The sequence below is a fragment of the Crotalus tigris genome, unplaced genomic scaffold (assembly GCF_016545835.1).
Source record: "Crotalus tigris isolate CLP2741 ecotype Arizona unplaced genomic scaffold, ASM1654583v1 scf7180000017568.12009008, whole genome shotgun sequence".
NCBI lineage: Eukaryota > Metazoa > Chordata > Lepidosauria > Squamata > Viperidae > Crotalus > Crotalus tigris.
Genome location: NW_024096478.1, coordinates 6,611,759 through 6,636,893, shown reverse-complemented (window position 1 = coordinate 6,636,893; position 25,135 = coordinate 6,611,759). Strand labels below are relative to the sequence as shown.

General features: G+C 40.4%; 1 protein-coding gene across 15 annotated transcripts in view; it reads left to right on the top strand.

Moving 5' to 3' along the window:
- The first annotated feature begins 1,971 nt into the window (after window positions 1-1,971).
- SH3TC2 (SH3 domain and tetratricopeptide repeats 2) overlaps window positions 1,972-25,135 on the top strand; it is a 63,666-nt gene continuing 40,502 nt past the window's right edge. For 2 of the 15 annotated variants that reach the window (XM_039352409.1, XM_039352380.1), the window contains exon 1: window positions 19,759-20,161. Coding sequence is in view for 9 of the 15 variants with exons in the window: in XM_039352430.1 (XP_039208364.1) it covers window positions 22,774-22,828 (55 nt within the window). In the remaining 6 variants the exon portion in view is untranslated. Of the gene's footprint in view, window positions 2,438-9,119; window positions 9,316-9,344; window positions 9,622-18,040; window positions 18,898-19,758; window positions 20,162-20,208; window positions 20,369-22,403; window positions 22,829-25,135 lie in introns of those variants that run through there. The other 13 variants (XM_039352430.1, XM_039352438.1, XM_039352340.1 and 10 more) reach the window with 12 other exon arrangements.

Sequence of the window (25,135 nt, the reverse complement as noted above, 5' to 3'; positions counted from 1 at the left end):
AGACAGTTCTTGCTCTGTTAAGTATTGAGATCAGAAAGTGTCTCATATTGAGTTCTCTTTATTATTATTTATTTCCTTGTGCTCAGACACTGATTTGTTTTTCCCAAGTTTGAAGGGAATAAAAAGATTTGGCATAAGCAACTGCTGCCATCTACTGACTATAGAAACATTGGATCCCCCCCCCCCATTCATCTTCTTTGTAAACGTTCAGTGTTTTTGTGCTAGCCAGGAAGAAGGAAGGCAAAAAGAAGTAATAACTTACTAAGTAAAGGTGATGTTAGCCCTTCCCTTCAGTAATGGAAAAAAATCTAGTAAATTCAGTAAATTTAGTAATACTGGAATGATATGGGATCTTCTGCTTGAGCAGGGGGTAGGACTAGAAGACTCCAAGGTCATTTTCAACTCTATTATTCCATGTCCTATGTTCAATTTGAGTGTGATATTTATAATAGCATTGCCACTCATTTTGCACAATTTTGCACGCCAGTTTTCCTCTCTGAAAGCTGGATTTACATCCGTGGATTGGATCAATCACATGATCACTCCTGATTGTATGGGCACTGATTTTCCACTGAAACGGAAACAACAACAATTGTGAATGTGTTGGCTGTACAAATTAAGATTACCATGGAAGTGATTTGTTTGAGTTGCTGCATGGAACGAATAGATGTTCTGTGCCACTAAAGTCCTTGAATTTAGGTCTCTAAACTAAGTGCCCTTCTTACTCTGAAATCTAGCCTCCCTCTGTGACAATATTAAGTATTAAGGGGGTGCAGATAACTAACAATCTGACTTGGTATCTCCACACGTCATCCTTAGTGAAGCATGCAAACCATCGTCTGCATTTCCTGCATTTCAGATGAGGAGAGCACATCTTTCTCCTTCTGTCCTGGCCACTTTTTACGGAGGCATGATTGAGAGCGTCTTAACAAACTGCATCACTGTTTGGTTTGGTGGTAGCAGTGCCTCAAATACTGTAGGTCCATACAGAGAGTGGTAAGGACAGCTGAGAAGATTACAGGAAGCCTGCTTCCCATTATTCAGGACATTGCTTGTAAGCGCTACGTGCCAGATTCTGTAACGGTTTTGTTCCTTATGCTATCCGTCTGGTAAACTTGCAAGATTTGTTTTTCTCCCCATGTATATGTATACATCTGAACTAGACTGTGTTGTTTCTCTGGGTCATAAATATGTATGTATATGGGTATATGCATATTTTTTCATGTTTATGCAGTGTATATTGGAGATGGTTACCCTTTGAGAGCTGTATGCAACAAAATCTCATTTTAATATATGCTGATTAATATACATTTACAGTGAAAATAAAACTATTATTCTATTCTATCTTGTATTTTAGATGATGGGTATCAAATGACGCTGTAGATCTTTAGCCCAGGTTGATTTGTGCCTTGAAATAACAAGATCTGGGACACAGGCTGATATTGTATTGGAAATAAAATTGCTAGGAATTAAGGCAGCAACTCTGCTGTAGCTTTTCAATCTGAACATTTCAAGATAAAAAGCTTCTCCCCACTCTCCCATCATGTATTGTATATTTGTAATCATAATCTTTGCTGTTTTTTGTTCCAAAGGAAATGATGTGTTGAAGGCAAGGCTGCCCTGAACTTCCTGTCACTCATAAAAGAAGAAGCAGGGCAAATAATAATTGCTTTATTAGTTCTCTCTCCACAACAGTTTGTAGATAACTTTGACCTATTTTATAATTTATAAACCTTTTAAAATGATCATAACAATAATTTCATTGAACTGTATCTCAGAATAGATAGCTGGCAACATCCCTCCCTCAAATGTTCTTTGAAATGCCTTGTTAGTTCTTTGCAAAAATTGAGAAGTGAAATTGAAAGTGTTTTTCTCTTGTTGCTCATTCGCTGTGCAAAGAAGAAAACAACAATTTGCATGTGTTCCTCCAAGTTTCCCAGAGTTGCCCCCACTTCCAACTTGTGTATCTTGCCCATTGTGTAACAATGGGCCTTTTGAGTGTTTGCCAACAGATCTCAGAAAGGAGACTGCAATGACAGATTATTAAGTGATTTTAATGAGGTTTGTTAGTGCTCTGTGCTTTATCAGAGTTCCTGTTGAGGTTTTTGAAGGGAGGAGTTGCCTGTATCTAGATACAAAGTAGTAAACCAATTGGTTTCCTGCATTTAATAGATATTTACAGTCTGCTTGTATTATTATTTTTTTAGTGCTGAGAAGAATTGGTTTTTTCCTCTAGTCTGTAAGCACGAGGACGCACTATACTGAGTACGAACCTCAGTGGTTTAGGCTATTTTTTCCGATGTATGAGAGATAACTTTTTGCAATACATGAGAAATAACTTTGGAACTTGAAATCTATGAAGAACTCTTGAAAAACTCAAGTAGCTGTATGGCTAGATAAACCTATTATTGCTAATAGATGCAAGGCACCACTTCAAGTAAGTAAAAGAAGATTACATTTAAGAATATATCCTTTCAAACATTAATGTAGATTTGATATTATTTCCTTTATTCCTTATATTATTGCATTATTATGTTATTATTATTCCCCTTTTCTTATTTTATGTTAAAGATAATGTTAAAGCTAGCTGTTGTGTCTTAGATATTTCCAAGATTAATCGAGAGAGACAAGAATGTGATACGGGTATTTAAGTATTTTCTTTTTAGACAGAAGTTCTTTAGATATTAAAATCAGTAAAAGTGCATTATATTTAGATCTCAAAAAATGTGATGCTAGATTTAGTTTTAAGCAATATGTTTCTCAGATTATGAAAAAATTAAGACAGAAATACTTATTGATTTTATTCAAACTTTTGTTTCATTTCCCACTTTGATTTTTACAGATGTTAGATTGGACTAACATCTTAGAAGTATGCTGCTTAAGGCTTTTGTTCAGAGGCTCTATTTTGCCCTCTTTGAAATCTGTGCCATAACCTACCTATACTTGTAAACCTATAGTATGTATACTTTTTTCATGCAAAGGACACACTTCGGCTTTGAATAGACTAGGACATTGATGGCAAACCTTTTAGAGACCGAGTGCCCAAACTGCAACCCCAAACCCACTTATGTATCGTCGGGTGCTGGGTGGGCATGTCCCTTTGGGAGGGTGTGACTCATTGGGTGGGCATGGCTGCAGTGATAACGGCAGACTGGGTTGGACTAAAAAGTTCAATCAATCAGTTCCAACTTTGCGAGATCTTTTTTTTCCCCGCGAGAAGTTAAAATTGATTGATTGAACCTTTTTTTTTTTCACATGGCGACGGAGGCCTAAAGCAAAAAGGTTTTATAAAACCCAGCTGAAGGCCTAGGACTGGGGCGACGGTGCGTGTGCCCACAGAGAGGGCTCTGCGTGCCACGCGTGCCATAGGTTTGCCACCACGGGACTAGGATAAAAATCAAATCTATTTCATTTATTTCATATTTAAATGATTGTTAATAGCAGAGCTGTATAACCTGGAGCCTGAAACTACAAAAGTTTCGGATATGGCTAACATAGCAGAGGGTCACAAACAGAAGCCTGCCACTTCTCTTCTTGGATCTTTACCCTTCCATGCTTTCTACCTTAATTCCAGAGTGTAAACATTCCGCATATAAAAGAATTATGATGAGTATCTCTTGTTAAAATCTTCTTAAGATTTCTCTTTCCCAGAACAAAGCATTTAAATAAATAGTTCCCATTTCCCCTATATACATAGTGTAGTGTTACCTCCTCAGAGGCCGCCAAAAACCAGGCCCTCCCAGCCCCAGCCCCCTTTGTCAAGTCCTGCAGTAGTGTTCTCTAGGGGTTGGTAAGATGTCTCTTCCAGCTGGAGCTCATGCAGAATTAGTAGGTAGCCAGCTCTTTTCATCAAGGAAGGGCTTCCAGGAATGAAAATAACCAGTCACGATAGTCAGTGCTATGATGATATCCAATAGCCCAAGGCCGGTATAGCAGCAGGAATAAAAGATTCCTCAGCGATCATTCAGAGTCAAGTGGGATGAAGGAAAACCCTGGCTCCAGACGGTAGTAGAAACAACAACAGTCAGTGTACTGTAGCAACAGCTCGTCCCCCAGGGCAACTACCCCCACAAAGTCTAAAACCTGTACCATCAGCAATAGTCACAGTCCAAATAGCCTCCAGGCTTCACAGCAACAATAGCCACCACCAGTCTCTCCTCTCCTGTTGCTTCTTCTCAGTCAGGTCTCAGCGTCAAAGCCCTCCCCCCTTATCTTTATTGTTAAAATCTGAGGCTAGGAGCCTCAGCCAACTCCTTTCTACACACTCTAGCTTGCCTCCATTTGAGATATCTTCCTTACGAAGGAAGCAATAAAACTCCATTCTTTCTCTCTCCTCCATTTGAGATACCCTCCTTACGAAGGAAAGCAATAAAATTCCACTCCCCCTCTCTCTACTCTCTGTTTAAAATATCCTCCTTATGAAGAAAAGCAAATAAAACTTCCACTCCCTCTTTACCTTCACCTGACGAACTGCAATAGCCACCCCGTCACTTTCCTTTCCTTCCCTTCCCTTTTCTATCTTTTTCTTCTGCCCACGCCGGCCACACCCAAAGCCAGCAGCAGCTGTCCCAATCTTTCCCTTCCCAACCAAGCTCCTGCAAACACTCTCAGACAGCCCCGCTACAATAGTATAAAAACAACTCTGGAGTAATAGGGACTAAAGAATTTGAATAAATACAAGAAAGTGAACAGTTGTGGAATAAGATAGCTATAGAGAACCAGTTTGTTGTAGTGGTTAAGGCACTGGGCTAGAAACTAGGAGTCTATGCATTCTAGTCCCACCTAAGATACAAGGGTGACATAGGCCAACCATTTTCTTCCAACCCTAGAAGCAGGCAATACAATAGCAATAGCACTTAGACTTACCGGTATTTGCCATTTCATAGTGCTTTATAGCACTCTCTGAGCAGTTTGTAACATCAGCATATTGGCTCCCAACAATCTGGGTACTCATTTTACCGACCTCGGAAGGATGGAAGGCTAAGTCAACCTTGAGCCAGTCAGGATCAAACTTCTGGCAGTGGGCAGAGTTAACCTGCAATGCTGCATTCTAACCACTGTGCCACCATGGCTCATAATAAACTACTTCTCAAAAGACTGGCCAAGAAAAGTGCAGGGACCAATCCAGGCACTCATCAGGAGTCAACACTGAATTGAAGGCATGCATGTACGTGTGCATGCACACACACTGCTGAATTATGTTAAAGAAAGCCTAGATCTTCATAGCATACTTATTAATGGAGGAAATCAAAGTTCTGTTTTGGGCCAGTGCTTTTCAACATCTTCCTAAATGATCTAGATGAGGGAATAGAAGGAGAGTTATCAAATTTGCAGATGACACCAAGTTGGGGGGAATTGATAACACTTTGGAGGGTAGACTCAAGATTCAGAAGGATTTTGACAGACTGCAGCATTGGGCCCTAGCTAAAAAAATGCAATTCAGTGATGGGAAAATTAAAGTCCTGAACCTAAGCAGGAAAATCAAATGCATAGGTATAGAACAGGCAATATGTGGCTCAACAGTAGTAACTGTGAGAGAGATCTAGGTACCTTAGTAGACCACCACTTAAGTATGAGCCAGTAGTATGTTGCAACTGCCAAAAAAGCCAATGCAGTCCTAGGCTGCATTTATTTATTTATTTATTTATTTTTAATATTTATATGCCGCCCAATCCCGAAGGACTCAGGGCGGCGTACAAAGTTAAAAAACAGTCAAAAAACAATAAAATAATAAAATAATACAATCATACTGCGAGTCCGGTCATATCCCGGCCCCCCGGGGACATCAGCCCCAGGCCTGCCGGAACAGGAGGGTTTTAACAGCCTTCTTAAAGGCCGGCAGGGTGGGAGTAGTTCGAACCTCGGGGGGAAGTTGGTTCCACCAGGTCGGAGCCACCACGGAAAAGGCCCTTCCCCGAGGGCCCGCCAGCCGACATTGTCTGGCCGACGGGACCTGAAGGAGGCCCAATCTATGGGACCTCACCGGTCTCTGGGAGCTATGCGGCAGAATGCGGTCCTGTAAGTAACCTGGCCCTATGCCATGAAGGGCTTTAAAGGTGATAACCAACACCTTGAATTGCGTCCGGAGACCCACAGGAAGCCAGTGCAGCTCGCGGAGGATAGGTGACACGTGGGCGTACCTTGGCGCGCCCACAATCGCTCTCGCGGCTGCGTTCTGAACCAACTGCAGCCTCCGAACGCTCTTCAAGGGTAGCCCCATGTAGAGCGCATTGCAGTAATCCAGTCTTGAGGTGACAACGGCATGAGTGACTGTGAGTAAAGCCTCTCGGTCCAAATAAGGCCGCAACTGGTGCGAACCTGTGCAAAGGTCCCCCTGGCCACAGCTGATAGATGTTGTTCCAGATTTAGCTGTGAGTCTAGGAGGACACCCAAGTTGCGTGCCTGCACTGAGGGAGGTAAATTTGCCCCCCCCAGGACTAAAGATGGACCATCCAGTTGGCCTTTGGGAGGCAGGACCCAGAGCCACTCGGTCTTGTCAGGGTTGAGTCTAAGCCTGTTCACCCCCATCCAGACCCTCACATCTTCCAGGCACCGGCACATCACGTCGACCGCTTCACTGAAAGGGCACGGGGTGGAGATATATAATTGGGTATCATCTGCATACTGATGATACCTCACCCCGTGTCGCCGAATGATCTCACCCAGCGGTTTCATGTAGATGTTGAAAAGGAGGGGGGACAGGACCGAGCCCTGAGGCACCCCATAATCGAGGCGCCTAGGGGTCGATCTCTGTCCGCCCGCCAACACCGACTGCGACCTGTCAGAGAGGTAGGAGGAGAACCACCGCAATACAGTGCCACCCACCCCCACCTCTCCGAGACGACGCAGAAGGATACCATGGTCGATGGTATCGAAAGCCGCTGAGAGGTCAAGAAGCACCAGGATAGAGGAATGACCCCTATCCCGGGCTCGCCAGAGGTCATCGGTCAGTGCGACCAAAGCAGTCTCAGTGCTGTAGCCGGGCCTGAAACCAGATTGAAAAGGGTCCAGATAATTGGTTTCATCCAAGGATCGCAAGAGTTGAGATGCCACCACCTTCTCTACAACCTTCCCCACAAAGGGGAGGTTGGAGACGGGACGAAAGTTCTTCAAAACAGCTGGGTCCAGGGAAGGCTTCTTGAGGAGGGGCCTCACCACCGCTTCCTTTAAGGGTTACGGGAAAGACCCCTCCATCAAGGAAGCATTAATTATCGCCTGGAGCCAGCCTCGTGTCACCTCCCTACTGGCCGAAACCAGCCAGGAGGGGCACGGGTCCAATAAACAGGTGGCGGCATTCATTGCCCTCACGGCCTTGTCCACTTCATCAGGGGTGAAGTATTAAGATCACAAGGGGTGATAGTATTAAGATCACAAGAAGTAATAGTATCACTTTATGCTGCACTAGTGAACCCATATTTGGGATACCGCATCCAATTCTGTTCACCACAATACAAAAAAGAGGCTTAGACTCCAGAAAGAGTGCAGAGAAGAGCAACTAAGCAGAATAAATCATATGAAAAACAATTAAAGGAACAAGGTATTCTAATCTAACAAAGAGAAGAATTAGGGGTGATATGATAGCTGTCTTCTGGTACATGAGGAGCTGCTACGGAGAGCTGGGGGTCAACTTATTTTCCAAAGCTCCTGAAAATAGGGCAAAAAGCATTGATTGGAAACTTGTTAAAGAGGGATCTGGAACTAAGGAAAAGCCTTCTGACAGTGATAACAATTAACTAATGGAATAGCTTGCCTTTCGGAGTTGTGGGTTCATCATCGCTGGAAGTTTTCAAGAAAGGATTGGACAGCCATTTGTCTGGGATGGTATAAGGTCTCCAGCTATGGGCAGGAAGTTGAACAAGAAGACGTCCAAGGTCCCTTCCAGCTCTACCATTCTGTGATTCTATACTCATTAATCATTAAATTAAGGAATAGAAGCAGAAAATATGAGCAAAGTTTTAACTAGACCACTGAACAAAAGCAATACTTTCCTTTGCTTCTCCCTATATTTTTCATGCCAAATTTACTCTCCTGAGTTGCAGTCTGGTCAAAAAATTCACTCCTCATTCACGTCAGTCTCAGACCTGACTAGGAAGGAAGAAACTTCCATCTGCACCTTCTAATATGAGCTTTCTGGCGTTCAAGGCAAATGTTTAAGATGCTTTTTTTCCCCTATAGTAAGAAAGACCGCCTCACTTCCACAGCTCAAAGTTCCTTAATTGTTACATTTCATTTTCTTGAATTCTTGTTCCATTGCCCAAATGCAGGCTGCCCTACTCCAGTTTAGGATTGCCAACTCTTGTTACAAGACTTCTCTTTATGAACTTTCTCCAATGCTAACTACAATCTTCATGTTGGTACTTAAAACTGACATTGTGGTTCAGTTGTGGAATTTATGCTTTACATGCAGAAGTTTCCAGGTTCAACCTCTGACATCTCCAGATAGGAATGAAAAAAATTCTGCCTGAAGAGCCTTTGTTGATGGGATAGTTTCAACATGAGATAAATTTTATGTTCCATCAAGTAGCATTGGAGCTACAAAGAAAATAGTACCACAGCAATCTGGGTAAATATAGATAGAGCAAAGAGCATACAATGCTTATATTTAGAAACAATTTAGCATCATGGAACATAATGCTCCTGGGTTCCCACTTCTATCAAAGTCACCGTGAATAGCTCTTGGTGTTTAATGTCTTTTAGAGATTCACCTGTTACAGAAGTGACATCCAGTCTCCAAAAGACTATCACCAGTTAACGGAGGCTTCCAGTTTCCCTGGCATAGTTATCTGGATTACAGCCAAGTCTTAAGAAAAGCCTGTAACATCCTGCTATGCAGGTTGATGTTTGCACTCTACCTGCATCCAATGGGCATTGATTGTCCTGCATTATTTATGGATTTCAAGGTACACTACTTAGCACTATTGAAGATGCAAGATAGGGGATATTTCTAGCAAGGCTTAATAGCAAAACAAAATAACCCAAGAGTGAAAATAGCAACTACGAGGTGAAGAGCAAATGAAGGTGAATCCAACTGACCACCACTTGGTAGATGCCATTTGAGCAATGGGAAATCAACCTGTCAGAAGCAGTTCCCTGTCTTCCAGATGCTCTTTCCTTTACAGAGCTAGAAGGAGGATTTCTAATCTGGAGAAGTGACATCTTGACCTGTTGTGCCATCTATGGAATGAAGAGGAGGCAGGAGAAAGTAGCACTGAAAGAACGGGAATCCATTCAGTTGCTAGAAAGAAAGGAACGGGCATTCGGGCTCCCACTGAAGGCAAGGCTGTATGGAATTTGATTCCCTTTGTGCTTGCAAAGGTATTGCAGTCTACTATCCTTTGAAGTGGTGTAATTTTTGGCAAGTGTTTTTGGGTTTCCAATGAAGAGAGACCTGCAACATTGGAACTACCTGTTCTGCAGTTGTATTCTGAGAATAAGGATCTGTCATTTGAGATGCATGACCACATCTGCATGGTGATAATGAGTGATATCTAGACATGTTTCTATTTTGGAATTGAATATGCTGAAACCACAGGAAAATATAACTTTTTAGCCTCTTCTGAAAAATTAAATTAAAACCAGACCATCATTTCACCTTTCAGGGAGAAACCAGGAAAATTCAAGGTAAGATTCCAAAACATTGAGAAAGCAGGTGCTATGATTATTTTGAAATCCTGCTACACAATAAGAGGAATAAGAATGAATAAGATGGGGTTGGTGTACGTATAGAAGAAGTGGTAAGTCTTCCTTTTGAAGTTTTGTTCATGCAGGTGAACAAATTGGGAAGTATTTGGGACTATTGTGGTTACTGAAGCTTTCCTCACTATATCTGATAGCAAAGTCTCCCAATTCATAGAGCTAACTGATATATCTCGTGTCCTTTTATTTTTGCAATATCTCGGTCCAGCTTTTGCCTTGTGTGACTTTGAATTATGCTTCAGAAATCTCTCTGTGAATATACGTGTATGTGCAGGATGCTAGTAATGTTACTTTAAGGATGATTGCATGATTACATTTCACTGTAACTGTTATTTTAAGCAAAAACCTTTTCAAGTCAAACTCAGTTCTTGGTGATCTACATGGATATCTATATAGTTTTTTCAGCATGACTCAGAACAAGAGGTTGACTTCAGCCAGGTTTTTTTATTATTATTATCCCAATATAGTCTGTATCCTGGTATTTTCTGATCACTTCTTGTCCAAGTACTAATCAAGCTTAGCTTTTAGTCATGATAGAGATACAAGATCTTAACTCTTTCCCTGCTGTCAGCTTTAGTGCAAACTGTATGGAAAATCCCAAGGAGATATTTATTGCTGAATTTCCTCCTAGTGGTGGGGAGGAATTAAACATGATCAGTCAATCCCAGTTGTTTTTTTCTTTGCATTTGGAAAACTCCATATATATCCCTATTCCCTTATCCACATGTGCTATGAAATATCCAGTGCATACTGGATTGGATTGGATTAATACTAAAAATATACACTGTTCTAAGTTTCTACTAGTTTTAAACCACTTGATTTAATATTTATTTTTTTATTTTTTTATTATTATTATTTTAGACCAACAAAACAAAACACAACAAACATTACACACATACACACGTAATATATCCTTTTTTGTTAACAGCAGTTTGTAACAGTACTCTTCTATTCTTTACATTTCCCCCCTTTCTTTGAAATATTTGTCCTTATTGCCCCATTGTTTCTTATTTACATTTTCCTTCTTTCATATTCTACTACTTACTAGGAATCCAACATTATTCATTGTAGTAACACTCATATTTTTTATAAGAGTCGACTGGAATTCCATCTAAGCATGGTGATCATACAAATATTCTCATATTATTTAGTGCATATACTGTTTTTACTCTAATACTATTTCCAACATTAAAATTCACCTCTTTTCATCCAAGTATATTGATTTAATTTTATTTTTCTTTGACATATATAATAATTCCTCCTTTCTTGTTTTATGCTAATATTATATATAATGTTTCTAAATTTTACTTTCTCTAGTAATTTTCTATAATCCTATTTTATGTAAACTTCCTAAAGATACATCACATCTACATCCAATTTCCTTAAATTGTTAAACGTCTAAACTCTTTTTCTTGATATATTTAATCCATTAATATTTATAGAAAAGAGCTTAATTACGTCTCCCATTTTTAACTTGATCTATTTTTTTGTTTTTATTTTGTTTTATACTTCTTGTCTCTATAAGTCTTCCTTTTGCTTCTCTTTCTAACCTTTCTCTTTCTTGTAACTTTTGTATTTCTCGCTCTCGGTCAACTTCCTCTAATAGATCTTCATCATAACTTTTACTCTCTGGCTCTTCCCTACTTTCTTGTTCTTCTCCTTGTGAAAAGTAACTCTCATAAAAGTTCTGTGCTTTCTCAAGTGTATCTATCTTGTATTTTTTCTCCTGCCAAGTTAAAAATATGCCTTCAGGTATTAACCAACGAAACTTGACTTTATATTTAATTAATTGAGTCGTTAAAAATTGGTATTCTCGTCTCTGATTTCGTATACTACATGGTATTTGTTTTAATACAATTATTTCTTTACCCTTATACATTATTGATTCGTCTCTTCATCCCTTATTGATCTTCTAGTAAACCTTATATGAACCTCTCTCGCTAATCTATGCCTTCGTGCATAATTTGTGTATACTCTATATGTTTCATCCATGTCTCTTTTTACTTCCAATTTTTCTTTGCCTAAAATCACCAACAAAATCTCTGCCATCTTTTCTTCCAAATCTTCCTCCTTTTCCTCAATCTTAAACAAAACGAAGCTTTGTACATTTCCAGAAAAGCAATAGATTCAGTTAACTCCCTATTTGCTTGATCAGATTTCTGTATCATCCCTTCTATTTTACTATCAACAAGCTCCATTTTTGTTTCAACTTTTTGAATTCTTTGTTCATTTTCCATCATTGTTTGTTGTATATTATCTATCTTATCATTCATATTTTTAATTTCATCTCTCATTTTTCCAATATCATTCTTAATTTCTTTATAATGTATTTTCATTTCTTCATGATTATTTGCCATTGCCTCTTGGGTCATCATCATTGTTTCTTGAATTGTTTGTAATGTTATCTGCAAACTCTGTGGGTTCATTGCCAATTCTATTTTTCCTTTTTCTTTCCCCAACATGATTCTTTGGCCCAAGGAGAGGCCGTTGTATTTGTGGGATTTGTAACTGTTTTTTTGTTAACTTTAGTTGTAGTTACAGTACTTGTCATTTTTATAACTTGAATAATATTTCTCCACTTTTGCATAAAGAATATATATAATACTTTAACTATATATATATATATATGACTATAATATCATTGTATAACATTAACCTTAACAACTAAAATTACAAGTAAAGTTGTACCTTTCCTTATCCCACTATTTATCTTGTACACTTTATAATATTCTTAACATCTGTTATATTTCTATAACACTATACATGATACATATACGTATACTATTCTCTAAGGGTTGTCACCACTCTTAATTTCATTCACTATCACTCTTACTTGAATAGTCACCTGTTTATATTTCTCTACTATGCTTTTCCACTTCTATTTAGTTCAATTACTCAGTTACACTTATTTCTATTTCATTAATACAATTCATTTACTTCAGTACTTTTAATACATTTGCCTGAGTCCGCTTTTCTACTTGTAGCTTAAACACTGCTTGTATGTGAGTGAATATTACATCAGCCTTTTTTTTCAGTCTCAATTTAATATGTCCACCAATCCACCAAATATCACCTCTTATTTCTTCTTCTCTGTATCCAATATTTCCAAAACATCCACTCGTCACTTTGTCCAGATATATGTCCAAGTTTCAATGTTATTTATTCTTCAAAAATAAGCTAAATTTCTCCGTTGTCTCCCTTCACCTTTTAGTCCTTATGTTAATTTTCCAAAGTCCTTCTTAATCACCTTTAATTGTCTCCAACCATCCTTTCTCCAGTCCTTTCTTTGATTTCATTCACACCTTCTTGCCATTCTTAAATTCCAGTCTCTCACATTTTGTAAAACTTTACAGTGGGTTCTCAGCAGATTTAATATTTAATCTGGGTAATTAAGGAAATACCGAGTAGACTTTGACTTAGCTGTGAAATTTTTTTGGACTCAACCAGTAGAATGTTTCCTGTTTTGTGGAGAATGCTTCCATGTCTATGTGAGTAGAAGTTATGTCTGTTAGCACTTTGAAAGACCATGCAGTGCAATCGTCATAACCTTGTTATGTTTTGAAGTAATTTTAACTAAGTCTAATCTTTCTTACGTTCTATTAAGGGGGATCCAGTTGAATGGCTGTTAAGACCATCTTCCACAATGCACTGTCACTGCAATAGCTCAGGTTTTTTTTTTGCTTAACATTTCTTTTTTAATTGAAAAAAAAGTAAATTCAAGTAACAGGAACATGCAGGAACATTGCAAATAGAAGATGATATCATCTTGAACATCATCATATTCCATGAATGAGGCAGGGCAATTTCAGAAGATAAACTTTCTTGGAAGCATTTTGTCCCATTAATAGAGATGGAACAGTAGTAATTCTGTTGAACTGAAAGATCCAGGGCAAAAGGTGAAAGTGGTCTTTCCTAATGTTCCTCCTACCCTTTACTTTTCTTCCTATTATTTTTTCTCTCTGGCAACATTCTTTCTCTTTGCTGACCCTCACTCCTTCTCTGGCATAATCATGACCACTTACTTCCCCACCTCTCTTTCCCCCCTCTCTCTCTTTATCTTTCCTCTCTCTTTCTCTCTCTCTCTCTCTCTCTCTCTCTCTTTCTCTCTTTCCTCTCTCTTTCTCTTTCGGTTTCCTCTCTCTTTCTCTCTCTTCTTTCTCTTTTTCTCTTTCTTTCCTCTCTCTCTCTTTCTCTTTCTGTTTCCTCTCTCTCTTTCCTCTCTGTTTCCTCTCTCTTTCTCTCTTTCTTCTCTCTTTCTCTTTCTTCTCTTTCTCTCCCACTTTTTCTCTCTCCCTTTCTCTCTCTCTTTCTCTCTTTCCTGTCTCTCTCTTTCTCTTTCTGTTTCCTCTCTCTTTCTTTCTCTTTCTGTTTCTTCTCTCTCTGTGTTTTCTCTCTCTCTTTCTCTTTCTCTTTCCTCTCTCTTTCCTGTCTCTGTTTCTCACTTTCCTCTCTCTCTTTCTCTTTCTGTTTCCCCCTCTCTTTCTCTGTTTCCTCTCTCTTTCTCTTTCCTCTCTCTTTCTCTTTCTGTTGCCTCCCTCTCTTTTCTCTCTTTTTCTATTTCCTCCCTTTCTCTCTTTCCTCTCTCTCTCTTTCTCTCCCTCTTTCTCTCTTTCTTTCCTCTTTCTCTTTCTCTCTTTTTCTCTTTCCTCTCTCTCTCTATTTTTTCCTCTCTTTCTTTCTCTTTCCTCTCTCTCTTTCTCTCTCCTTCCTCTCTCTCTTTTTCTTTCCTCTCTCTTTCTCTTTCCTCTCTTTCTCTCTCTCTTTTTCTCTTTCTTTCCTCCCTCTCTTTTTTCCTCTTTCTTTCTCTTAACTCTCTCTCTTTCTCTCTCCTTCCTCTCTCATTTTCTCTCTTTCCTCTCTCTTTCTCTCTCACTTTCCTCTCTTTCTCTATTTCCTCCCTCTTTCTCTTTCCTCTCTCTTTCTCTCTCTCTTCCTCTTTCCTCTCTCTCTTTCTCTCTTTTTCTCTTTCTTTCCTCTCTCTTTCCTCTCTTTCTCTATTTCCTCCCTCTTTCTCTCTTTTCTCTCTCTCTTTCTCTCCCTCTCTTTCTCTCCCTTTCTCTTTCCTCTCTCTCTTTCTCTTTCTTTTTTCTCCCTCTCTCCCTCTCTCTCTTTCTCTTTCTTTCCTCTCTCTTTCTTTTTTCTCTCTTTTTCTCTTTCCTCTCTCTTTCTTTCTCCTTCCTCTCTCTTTTTCTCTTTCTCTTTCCTCTCTTTCTCTGCCTCTTTATCTTTCTTCTCTCTTTCTCTTTTCTCTCTTTCTCTTTGTTTCCTCCCTCTCTTTCGCCTCTTTTTCTCTCTCTTTCCTCTCTATTTCACTTTCTTCTCTCTTTCTCACTTTCTCTTTCCTCTCTCACTTTCTCTCTCTTTCCTCTTTCTCTTTCCTGTCTCTTTTTCTCTTTCCCCTCTCTCTTTCTCTTTCCTGTCTTTCTTTGTCTCTGTCTCTCTTTCTCTTTCTCTCTCTTTCTCTTTCTTTCCTCTCTCTTTCTTTCTTTCCTCTCTCTCTTTTTCTCTTTTTTCCTCTCTTTCTCTTTCCTCTCTCTCTTTCACTTTCTGTTTCCTCTCTTCCTCTTTCCTCTTTCTCTGTTTCTATTTCTTCTCTCTTTTCTCTCTCTCTCTTTCTCTTTCCTCTCTCTTTCTCTCTCTTTCTCTCTTTCTCTCCTTCCCCTCTTTCCTCTCTCTCTTTCTCTTTCCTCTCTCTCTTTCTCTGTTTCCTCTCTCATTCTCTCCCTTTCGTCTCTCTTTCTTTTTCTCTCTTTCTCTTTCCTCTCTTTTTCTCTCTTTCTCTTTCCTCTCTTTCTCTTTTTCCTTTCTTTCTTTCTTCTCTCTTTCTCTCTCCTTCCTCTCTCTCACTTTCTCTTTCTCTTTCCTCTCTTTTTCTCTGTCTCTTTATCCTTCTTTTCTCTCTTTCTATTTTCTCTCTCTCTCTGTTTCCTTTCTCTTTCTCTTTCCTCTCTCTCTTTCTCTCTTTCCTGTCGCTCTCTTTCTCTCTTTCCTCTTTCTTTCTATTTCTGTTTTCTCTTTCATCTCTCTTTCTCTTTACTGTCTCTCTCATTGCCTTTGTTGCTCTTTCTCTTTCTTTTTCCTCTCTCTCTTTCATCTCTCTCTTTCTATTTCTATTTCCTCTCTCTTTCTGTCTTTCATTCCCCTCTCCCTTTCTTTTTCTATTTCCTCTCTCTCTTTCTCTCTCTCTCCCTTTTTCTTTCCTCTCTCTTTCTTTCTGCTCTCTCTCTTTCTCTTTGTTTCTCTCATTCTCTCTTTCCTCTTTCTTTTTCTCTCTTTCTCTCTTTCTCTCCTTCCCCTTTCCTCTCTCTCCTTCTCTTTCCTCTCTCTTTCTCTTTCTATTTCCTCTCTCTCATTCTTTCTTTCTCTATTTCCTCTCTCTCTCTCTCTCTCTCTCTCCCTTTCTCTTTCCTTTCTTTCTTTCTGCTCTCTCTTTCTCTTTCTGTTTCTCTCATTCTCTTTCCTCTCTTTCTCTCTCTTTCTGTTTCCTCTCTCTTTCTCTTTCCTCTCTCTTCCTCTCTCCTCCCTCTTTCTCTCTCTTTTTCTCCCTCTTTCCTCTCTTTCTCTCTCTTTCTTCTTTCTTTTTCTTTCTCTTTCCTCTCTCTCTTTTCCCTTTTCTCCCTCTTTCTTCTTTCTCTTTATTTTTCTTTCTCTCTTTCTTTCTCCCTCTTTCCTCTCTCCCTTTCTCATCTATTTCTCTCTCTTTCCTCTTTCTTCTCTTTCTCTTTCCTCTCTCTCTCTTTCTCTTTCCTCTCTCTCTCTCTTTCTCTCTCCTTTCTCTCTCCTTTCTTTCTTTCTCTCTTTTTCCTCTTTCTTCTCTTTCTCTTTCCTGTCTCTTTCTGTTTCCTCTCTCTCCCTCTTTCCCCTCTCTCTTTCTCTCTTTTTCTCCCTCTTTCCTCTCTTTCTCTCTTTCCTCTCCTTCTTTTTCTCTCTTTCCTCTCTCTCTTTTCTCTTTTTCTCCCTTTCCTCTTTCTCTCTTTCCTTTCTTTCTCTCTCTCTCTTTCCTCTTTTTTCTTTCTCTTTTCTCTATCTTTTCTTTTTCTCCCTCTTTCCTCTCTTTCTCTTTCTCACTCCTCTTTCTCTTTCTCTCTCCTCTCTCTCTCTTTCTCCCTCTCTTTTTCTTTCTCTTTCCTCTCTTTCTCTTGCTCTCTTCCCTTTCTTTCTCTCTTTCTTCTCTCCTTCTCTTTCTCTTTCCTCTTTCTCTCTCCTCTTTTCTCTCTTTCTCTCTTTCCTCTCTTTCTCTTTCTCCTTCTCTATCCTTTCTTTCTCTTTCCTCTTTCTTCCACACTTCCCCCCTCTCTATCTCTCTCTCTTTTTCCCCCTTTCTCTTTTTCTTTCTCACTCGTCTCTTTCTTTCTCTTCCTCTTTCCTCTCTCTCCTTCTGTCTTTCTCTTTCCTGTCTCTTTTTCTTTCTTTCTCTTTCTCTCCTTTTTCTCTTTCCTTTCTTCTCTTTCTCTTTCCTTTCTCTTTCCTCTGTTTCACTTTCTTACCTCTCTTTCCTCTTTCTTTCCTTTTTCTCCCTTTCCTTTCTTTCTCTCTGTTTTCTTTTTCTCTTTATTTCTCTCCTCTTTCCTTTTTCTTCTCTTTCCTTTCTCTCTTCCCCCCTTTCTCTTTCCTCTTTCTTTCTCTTTCCTCTTTTTCTTTCTTTCCTTTCTCTTTTTCTTTCTCTTTCTTACTTTCTCTCGTTCTCTGTTTCCTCTCTTTCTCTTACTCTTTCTTTTTCCTGTTTCCTTTCTCTTTCCTCTCTTCCTCTTTCTTTCCTCTTTCCTTTCTCTTTCCTCTTTCTTTCTCTTTTTCTCTTTCTTTCCCTTTCTCTCTTTCCTCTTTCTTTCTCTTTCCTCTCTCCTTTTCTTTTTTCCTTTCTCTTTCCTCTTTTTCTTTCTTTCCTCTCTTTTTCTTTCTTTCCTTTCTCTCGTTTTCTGTTTCCTCACTTTCTCTTTCCTGTTTCCTTTCTTTCCTCTCTTCCTCTTTTTCTCTTTCCTTTTTCTTCTTTCTCTCTTTCCTCTCCCTTTCTTCTTTCTCTCCCTTTTCTTTCTTTTCTCTTTCTTCTCTCATTCTTTCTCTTTCCTGTCTCTTACTCTTTCCTCTCTCTCTCTTTCCTCTTTCCTCTCTCCTTCTCTTTCCTCTCTCTCCCTTTCTCTTTCCTCTTTTTCTCTTTTCCCTTTCCTTTCTTTTTCTCTTTCTTTCCTCTTTTTTCTCTTTCCTCTCTTTCTCTTTCCTCTTTCTTACTCTTTCCTCTCTCTTTCCTCTCTTTCTCTTTCCTTTCTATCCTTCTCTCTCTTTCTTTCCTCTCTCTCTTTCTCTCTTTCCTCTCTCTCTCTCTTTCTCTCTTTCCTCTCTCTCTTTCCTCTCTTCCCCCCCCCTCATTGTATTTACGGGCCCTTCAGTTGAAGAGCACGAGGAGGCTAATCTTTGCTGTGTCTTTTTAACTCTGCTTCCCCAGATTTGAAAAAATTTAGGCTTGTATGTATATTTTTACATAATTTTATTAAATGAGGAAAAAAGGTGGAAAAGCAGGCTCAATCGTATTGTTAAAGAGAAATTGGGAGGAAGAGGGTGGCAAATATAATTGTCTAATTTTGTATGCATGCTCCTGCAAGAAATGACAGGATTATGTTTGCTTGCATTTAACTGCAGCCTTGCACGCGAATATAATTCTGTACACACACGCGCGTGCGTGCACACACACACACACACACACACACACCAGTATTGTTAATAGTCAAGGAAGCAAAATGTGTGCACTTCAAATAAGTTGGGATATGAGTTTCACAGAATGTATTAAGGCTTTAAAGTCTCCCAGCAAGCTTTATCCAGTTCAGCAAGATGTATTTTGCACAAAATACCACACTTTCTTGTGTCCTGGCTTCCTAAGGAAATCCCTTTCCCCTTTAAACAATCAAGGAATAATTTTCCTATTTCCTCTCCCTCCCTTGCTCACTTTTCTGAGAAGCCAAAATACCAACTTACTGGTAGTTATGGGACAGGCTGTGATGCCTTTGCTGCCGCATTCTTTACATTCCTCTTGTAAGTGTATCTGCCAAAGGTCAAAATGGTAGGTGAGCCATAGACAAACACCTAGACTTGTCCTAGTTCTCCTGCCATTATTTTGCACAGACCCTCTGGAAAGCAGAAAATACTCTGGGTTGGCTGTATTGCTCAGCATCTGAAGATTTCTGATGGTGGGACTATTTCACTTATAAAGTAAGTAATTTGTACATATCTGAAGGGCATTTGGATGTTTTGTAATTATAATGATTAAATTCATAGTATTGATAAAACAAATTTTAGAGTAAAAGAAGAGGGAACCAAGTCAGGGAGAATGTTTGGGATGGTTTTGTTAAATCTATTTAATACTTGGGCTGGAGATCTCCAAGAAATTCCATACCTGGAAAGTTGGGGGGAGGTAGATTTTTTTTTAATCCTGCCTTTATCATTTTGGTAAGTTACTCAAGGGGAGGAACATACCAAATACTTCTTATTTTCTCCACAACAACTATGGTGATTGGCCCAAAATCACCCAGAACTCACAGACTTCTGATTTCCAGTCTGGTGCTTTAACCACTAGAGTCTAGACCAAACTGGCTGAAAAATAAATATCCTTAAAGAAACAGTATATCCGCCACTATTTGAGCTTATTCTGCCTGGCAAGGGTATTCTGAGGGCCAAAAAGAAGACAACAAAATGGAGTAGCAGTAATTTACAGTAATTGTAAAAAAAAAATACAGTTTTGTAAAGCAGTAGATATTATTTCAAAATGCTTAATAGGTTTCTTTGTCTAAGTGTTGTTTATATCATCAATGTCACAACAATAGTGAAGATGCATACAATTTCAAATATGCCTGTGCATGCAAAGGACTACTCTTTTAGGTGCAACATTCCCTTTAATTCTCTGTGTCCCTGTGTCTGTCTCTTTCGCACATACACACACACACACACACACACACACACACACACGCAAAACAAAAACAGGTACGCCCCTGCCCCCCCCCCCACGCGTTCCTAAATCAATGCCAGCTCTGCAATTTCAGTTGATGTTTAACTAGCGGCGAAACTTCTCGCTTTCAAGGGAAGAGAGGGACACGGGAAACAGTCGGCTTTTCGCAGGTGGCCAGACCAGAAGAGCTAGTTTGAGCAAACCGGGCGGGCCCTCTCTCGATCCAGCCGCTGGCAAACGGACGCTAAACAAATCGGTGGCCAGTTTCGCCGGCGGCCTTTGGCAAGCTCCCCTGGCATCCCACCCTAGGGAGCGGGACGCGCGGCTGGAAGGGGCGCAAGCCGCGCTGGCTGCACAGCTCCGGTTGGAGCGAGCTGCGCCTTCGGAGCTGTTTGCGGTTTGGCTCCCGGGAAACTCTGACCTCAGCGGGCAAAGGCGCTGCTGGGAAACGGGAGCTCCCTCGCGGCTGACAGATAAGCCCCGGAAAAGATCTTCCTTTTGCTTTTGCGGGCGAGCAAACGAGCGAGCGAGGTAGGCAGGGAGGGAGGGAGGGAGGGAGGAACGGAGAAGGTGCGCCCGCCTCCTTTCCTCCGCTTCTGCTTTTGCGCGGGGAAGCTTGTCCGCGTCTCTGAAGTTTGAGTTCCCTTTAACTCTCACGACTGAGGCACTGAGGGGGGGAAGGGAAAGAGGAGTCAGAGGGTCGGAGCCCGAAGTGAATGTCTCCAGATGAAAAGCCAGGTCAGTAAAGCTGGTTCTCCCGGCTGTTTTGCGAAAAGAGTGAGTCCCTTCCTGACTGTGGGGTTGGTTGTTGGTCCAGGTCGCCTTCTGGGACAGCCTTAGCTGTCACCGCAGCGACAGCAGAGCCAAGCATTCCAGGCTTAGTCTTTTATACGTGCTGGCCTCAACTAATCCCGATAGAGCTCCCAACCTGGTCATGAACACCTGACCTTCACTGCAAATACCCAAAGTTTTGCAGGCCAGATATGTAGTCCAGTTCCGAGGCTCCGCAGTTGGGTTGGGCTGGGCTGGCAGAAGTTGGGATGGAAGTCCACCAGGGCAGGGATGTCAGGTTCAGGAGATCTGCTGAGAGCACCCAATACGGTTTCCACTAAATCCCAGGACTTGAGAAAGAAAAAGTTATAAATGCTTCTCTCGCTGGAAAGTTTTCATGAGATGACTACAATGCTATAAAATAATGCCTTTGGGTAGATTGGAGATTATCTACCCAAAGAGGCATTATTTTGCAGCTTTGCAGTCATCTTATTTTCTATCTGAAATGATGGAGGAAGTAATGAAAAGAGATGTTGGGTGGCAGCATCTGGATACTTGCTAGAATCCTGTGAATGAGGCAGGAAAATTGTACATTAAAAAACTTAGCTGGAAGAACATCTGTTACTGGCACAGACTGCTGGAGTGTTGCATTTTTTAAAAGGTTGAAATGTACATTCATTGGGCAGTTACTTTCAAGCTCCATGGATTTTCTTTGGGAAATGCTCCTCTAAATCTATACAAATCCTCATAAAATGCTATTTCTTTTTGCCTGAATTCATTGCATAACCAATTATTAACAACAAAGCCTCCTTGCAACTGAATCCTACCTCTTCCTCCAAAAAATAAAATGTGCCTTTTTTGCTTTCAACCATCTGCAGCAGGCAGGTGAGACTGATACTAAATTATCTTTAAGGCCACCCACCCTGAGTTTTGTAGTTAGTCTCTCCAATCCTTGTTTAGCACTTCAGATTATTCAACACATTGGCCTTCGTAGCTAAACAGAGAAATCAGAGCCAGTCTGCAGCTGTAAATTACCAACAGGCATGTCAATGGAGAGCCTTTGCAAAGCAGTATAGTAAAATCTGTACGGCCCAATTCTTCATGTCTGTTCAAACGTTACTTCCAGGTAAGTTCATTGTGGCAGCTTTATTATTCTGGCAGTGCCAGGGGGCGTGGCTGTAGTGGTCATGGCAGACTGGGTGGGTGGGGCCAGGGCAGCGGGGGCCAGTCCCTCATCATCTCGGGCAGGCACGCGTGCCCACAGAGAGGGCTCTGAGTGCCGCCTCTGGCATGCGTGCCATAGGTTCACCACCACTGGTCTATGGCAAATACATTTAGAGCGAAGATCTCTTACTAGTGTGGTTATTTTTCACTTGCCTTTGTCAAATAACTTAGTTGTGGTTTTCCCAATCTTGAGCAGGGAAACAAACAAGCAAATATTTTTATTTCAACTTTTGATAAGAAATGGGTTCTCAGTTCATTGTCCCAGTTATGAGGGTCTCTTTTTTTTTTTTACCAAGGCTACATCCCCCTTCTGCCCCTATGAGTAAGATCCTGAGCTCACAGTTCCAATGATGCTCAGAATCATATTTCTGGTGTTTAGCGAAGTTACTTTCTATAAACCCTCATTCATAAATTTGAACGTAACTTGCCCAATTTCAGACATATACATAGCACCTAAAGTAAACTTTGCTGACCTTTGGAAGTATGAGATTATTAGTCTAGCAATGCAATCGTGGTGGCCTACGTTAAGTTGCTCTGTTTTTAGAAAACAGAATATGAAGAGCTTTCCTGGTGCAGAATAAAAGAGAGGAATGTCTCTTTAATCATGAAAAGACTATTGTACTTTATCTTTTCATTGTTTTCAACTAAACAGCCAGAAGTTACCAGATTATTATGAATGAGAGTGGCAATGGATACGATTTGCATAAACAGCAGTTCTCATTTCCCTAATTTGCAATCTACACCACTCTAAAAGTTATGAGGGTTCCAAAGGGGAATCCGAATCAATTGTATGAAAAGCTTTTGAGTTTTTCACCTCCGCCCACCAAAGCTCAGAATGCTGAGAATGTGTTGCCTGGCATTTGAAACACAATCAGGAAAGACGTGTATGTGTGTTTGTGGTGCTGGGAGGAATAAACCACTGAAATGGATGAGATATTTCTGAGCATTCCCTGCCTATTGGGAGACTGGCCCAGCCCTACCTCCCACCTTGCGAGGGCCATCAACAGATGCATTGTGTTCTGAGAGGCTGCTTTGACATAACTAACTGAGCCCTTTGAAAGAGCTGACACAGAGGTCTGCATTGGTCTTGTCCTGGGTCTGCTAGAGGGGAGACAACGGACTTGGGGGTCAGATGGGCTGGTGGACACATGGGCTGCTGCTGTGGTTTCCCTTTACAGAGGAAATGTTCAATGTGGTCAACAGGTGAGCTGCCTACAACCTCACTCTTAGCAAAGCATTATGACTTTCTGCCTCTGTTTGCTTTTAAGCCTTTTGTGACAGCTCTTCATGAGTAGCTGGCAATGCAGCTGAAAAAAATAAATCTAATCTGCTGTCTGTTCTCCATTGTTTCCTGCCTAGCTATCAGCAATTAATGGTTGCGGGGCCTGGAAACACACCATAAACAGGAAACACTATATTTGTGTAATTCAGGGCTATGAAGCCAGAGGCTTATGGCTTCCCTTATGGAAAATATGTAGCATTTCTCACTTCTACCTTTCCTGCTTACATGCTTCGAAGGAGGTACTTGATAATTTTATAGTGTGTATGTTTAATACCTATATGACTAAGGACTCACAAGTGGAAGAAATTGGATTTGTTGCATTGTATTAATGAGGTGTCCCAAACCAATGCATATGCAATTGCTTTTCTGTCTTTTTGCTGACTTTTTAGGTAACCTCTTCCTATGTCTTCCCTTTTCATTCATGCTCAATATGCTTTTTCTCTTGGTTTTCTACATCTTCTCCCTAGTTTTGTAACATCCTTTTTAAATGAGACATTCCAGCCTCACACAGAATGCTGTATGATGGGACTCACATTATGGATTTATAAAATTGCAGCTGGTTTTTTCTATTTTTATAGCTGCAGCACAATAATGCTGCTGTTTTTCTGATGATAGAGGAAACCCCAATCCTTTTACATTATTTCTTTTCAACTTTCTGCAGGACTAGCTAGAGTAAAATGTTACAACAATAGTGATGTAGTGGACTTCCTCTGTCAGCAGAGTAACTTTTAAAAATCAGAACAAAATTTGATGTGGGGAAGGAGGGAGGGTGGGAGAAAGGAAAGATGGAAGGAAAATAGACCATTAGGGCAGCAGAGAAGAACATGCCCCCAGTGCATGCTAGTAGAAAAAGCAATTGAGTAATGACCCTGAATGTTACTGCTTCGTCAATGCTAAGCCTCTTCCTTTTTCACTCCTAGTCATGTTACCCAGAGTGAAGCTATTCCAGAAGCCCTATTCCGCAAATTTTCCTACCTTGTTTTTTCCCCTAAAGCTGGTCTTGATAGCCTATGAAAATCTTGAGACATGATTTTTAGTTTAGCTTTAATAGTAACTGTAAATATGAATAATCCGTTAACAATTCATATGAAATTATAATAAAACAATTGGCTTTGGTAAGCTTATCTAATAGTTTCTGCATTGGGAGGAACATGGAATATGAAATAAGAGATATTGATCTGCGAGTTTAAATGAAATCCAAACAGAAGTACAATTATGTGAGTTCTTTCTTTTATTTCACTCAAAGCAATGGGAAAGGATTGGAATTATGTAATGGTTCCTGTTGTGTTCTGAGCCTGCAAATGCACGCTCGGGACATTGCAAGGTTCCCGGACAATTGCAAAAGCTGCCCGGGACCAGACTGAGTGACGCCGACCAAGCGTGCATGCGCAAGGCGCGAAAAGTACCTAGTAATGTTGCCATCTTGTCCGGGGAATGGGGACATATAAAAGGAGGCCTGCATGCCTTTGCTTGTTGTTGAAGTTTGAAATAAGCACAATAAAGAGCTGTTCCAGAAACGTGTATTCTTCACTCGCCATTGCTCCCAGGACTTAACACTGGCAACGAAGGTGGGATTCTTAACAAGGAAAGCTAGAAGGAAGCTTTAAGACTTACCCAAAAGAAGTCCTGGAAGGGAAAACGGTGTTAAATTCAGCAGCTATCCTGCCAGTACAGCATCGCTGGAGGGTGAGTTTGGCTGAGAGACCCTTTCCCTGCAGAAGCGAGTGGTGCAGCACAAACTACAATGGCAAAAATCGGCCGCTTGTCAAAATTCGAACTCGCACACCCGGAACGATGGGAATCATACGTTGCAAGAGTAGAGAACTATTTTAGGGTTAACCAAGTTCATGAAGATGGGCTGAAGGCTGCCATGTTGTTGTGTGTATGCAGCCAAGAGACTTTTGAAATTGCTGAAAACCTCGTGGCTCCTGCTTTGCTGGAAGGCGTAACATAAACAGACTTAAAGAAACTTCTAAAAGAACATTTTCAGCCCAAGCTGTCCATCATTGCATGGAGGCACACGTTTGAACAAAGGGATCAGAGAGCAGGAGAATCTGCTAAGGACTTTATCGCAGCATTGAGGCGAGCAGCTAGACTGTGTGAATTTAAAGACTTAGAGGAAAGACTGCGTGATCCTTTTGTGTGTGGACTGAGAAATAGAGACTTACAGTAAAAGATCTTCGCGAAAGAAAACATTTCATTCCAAGATGTTCTACAAGAAGTTACAG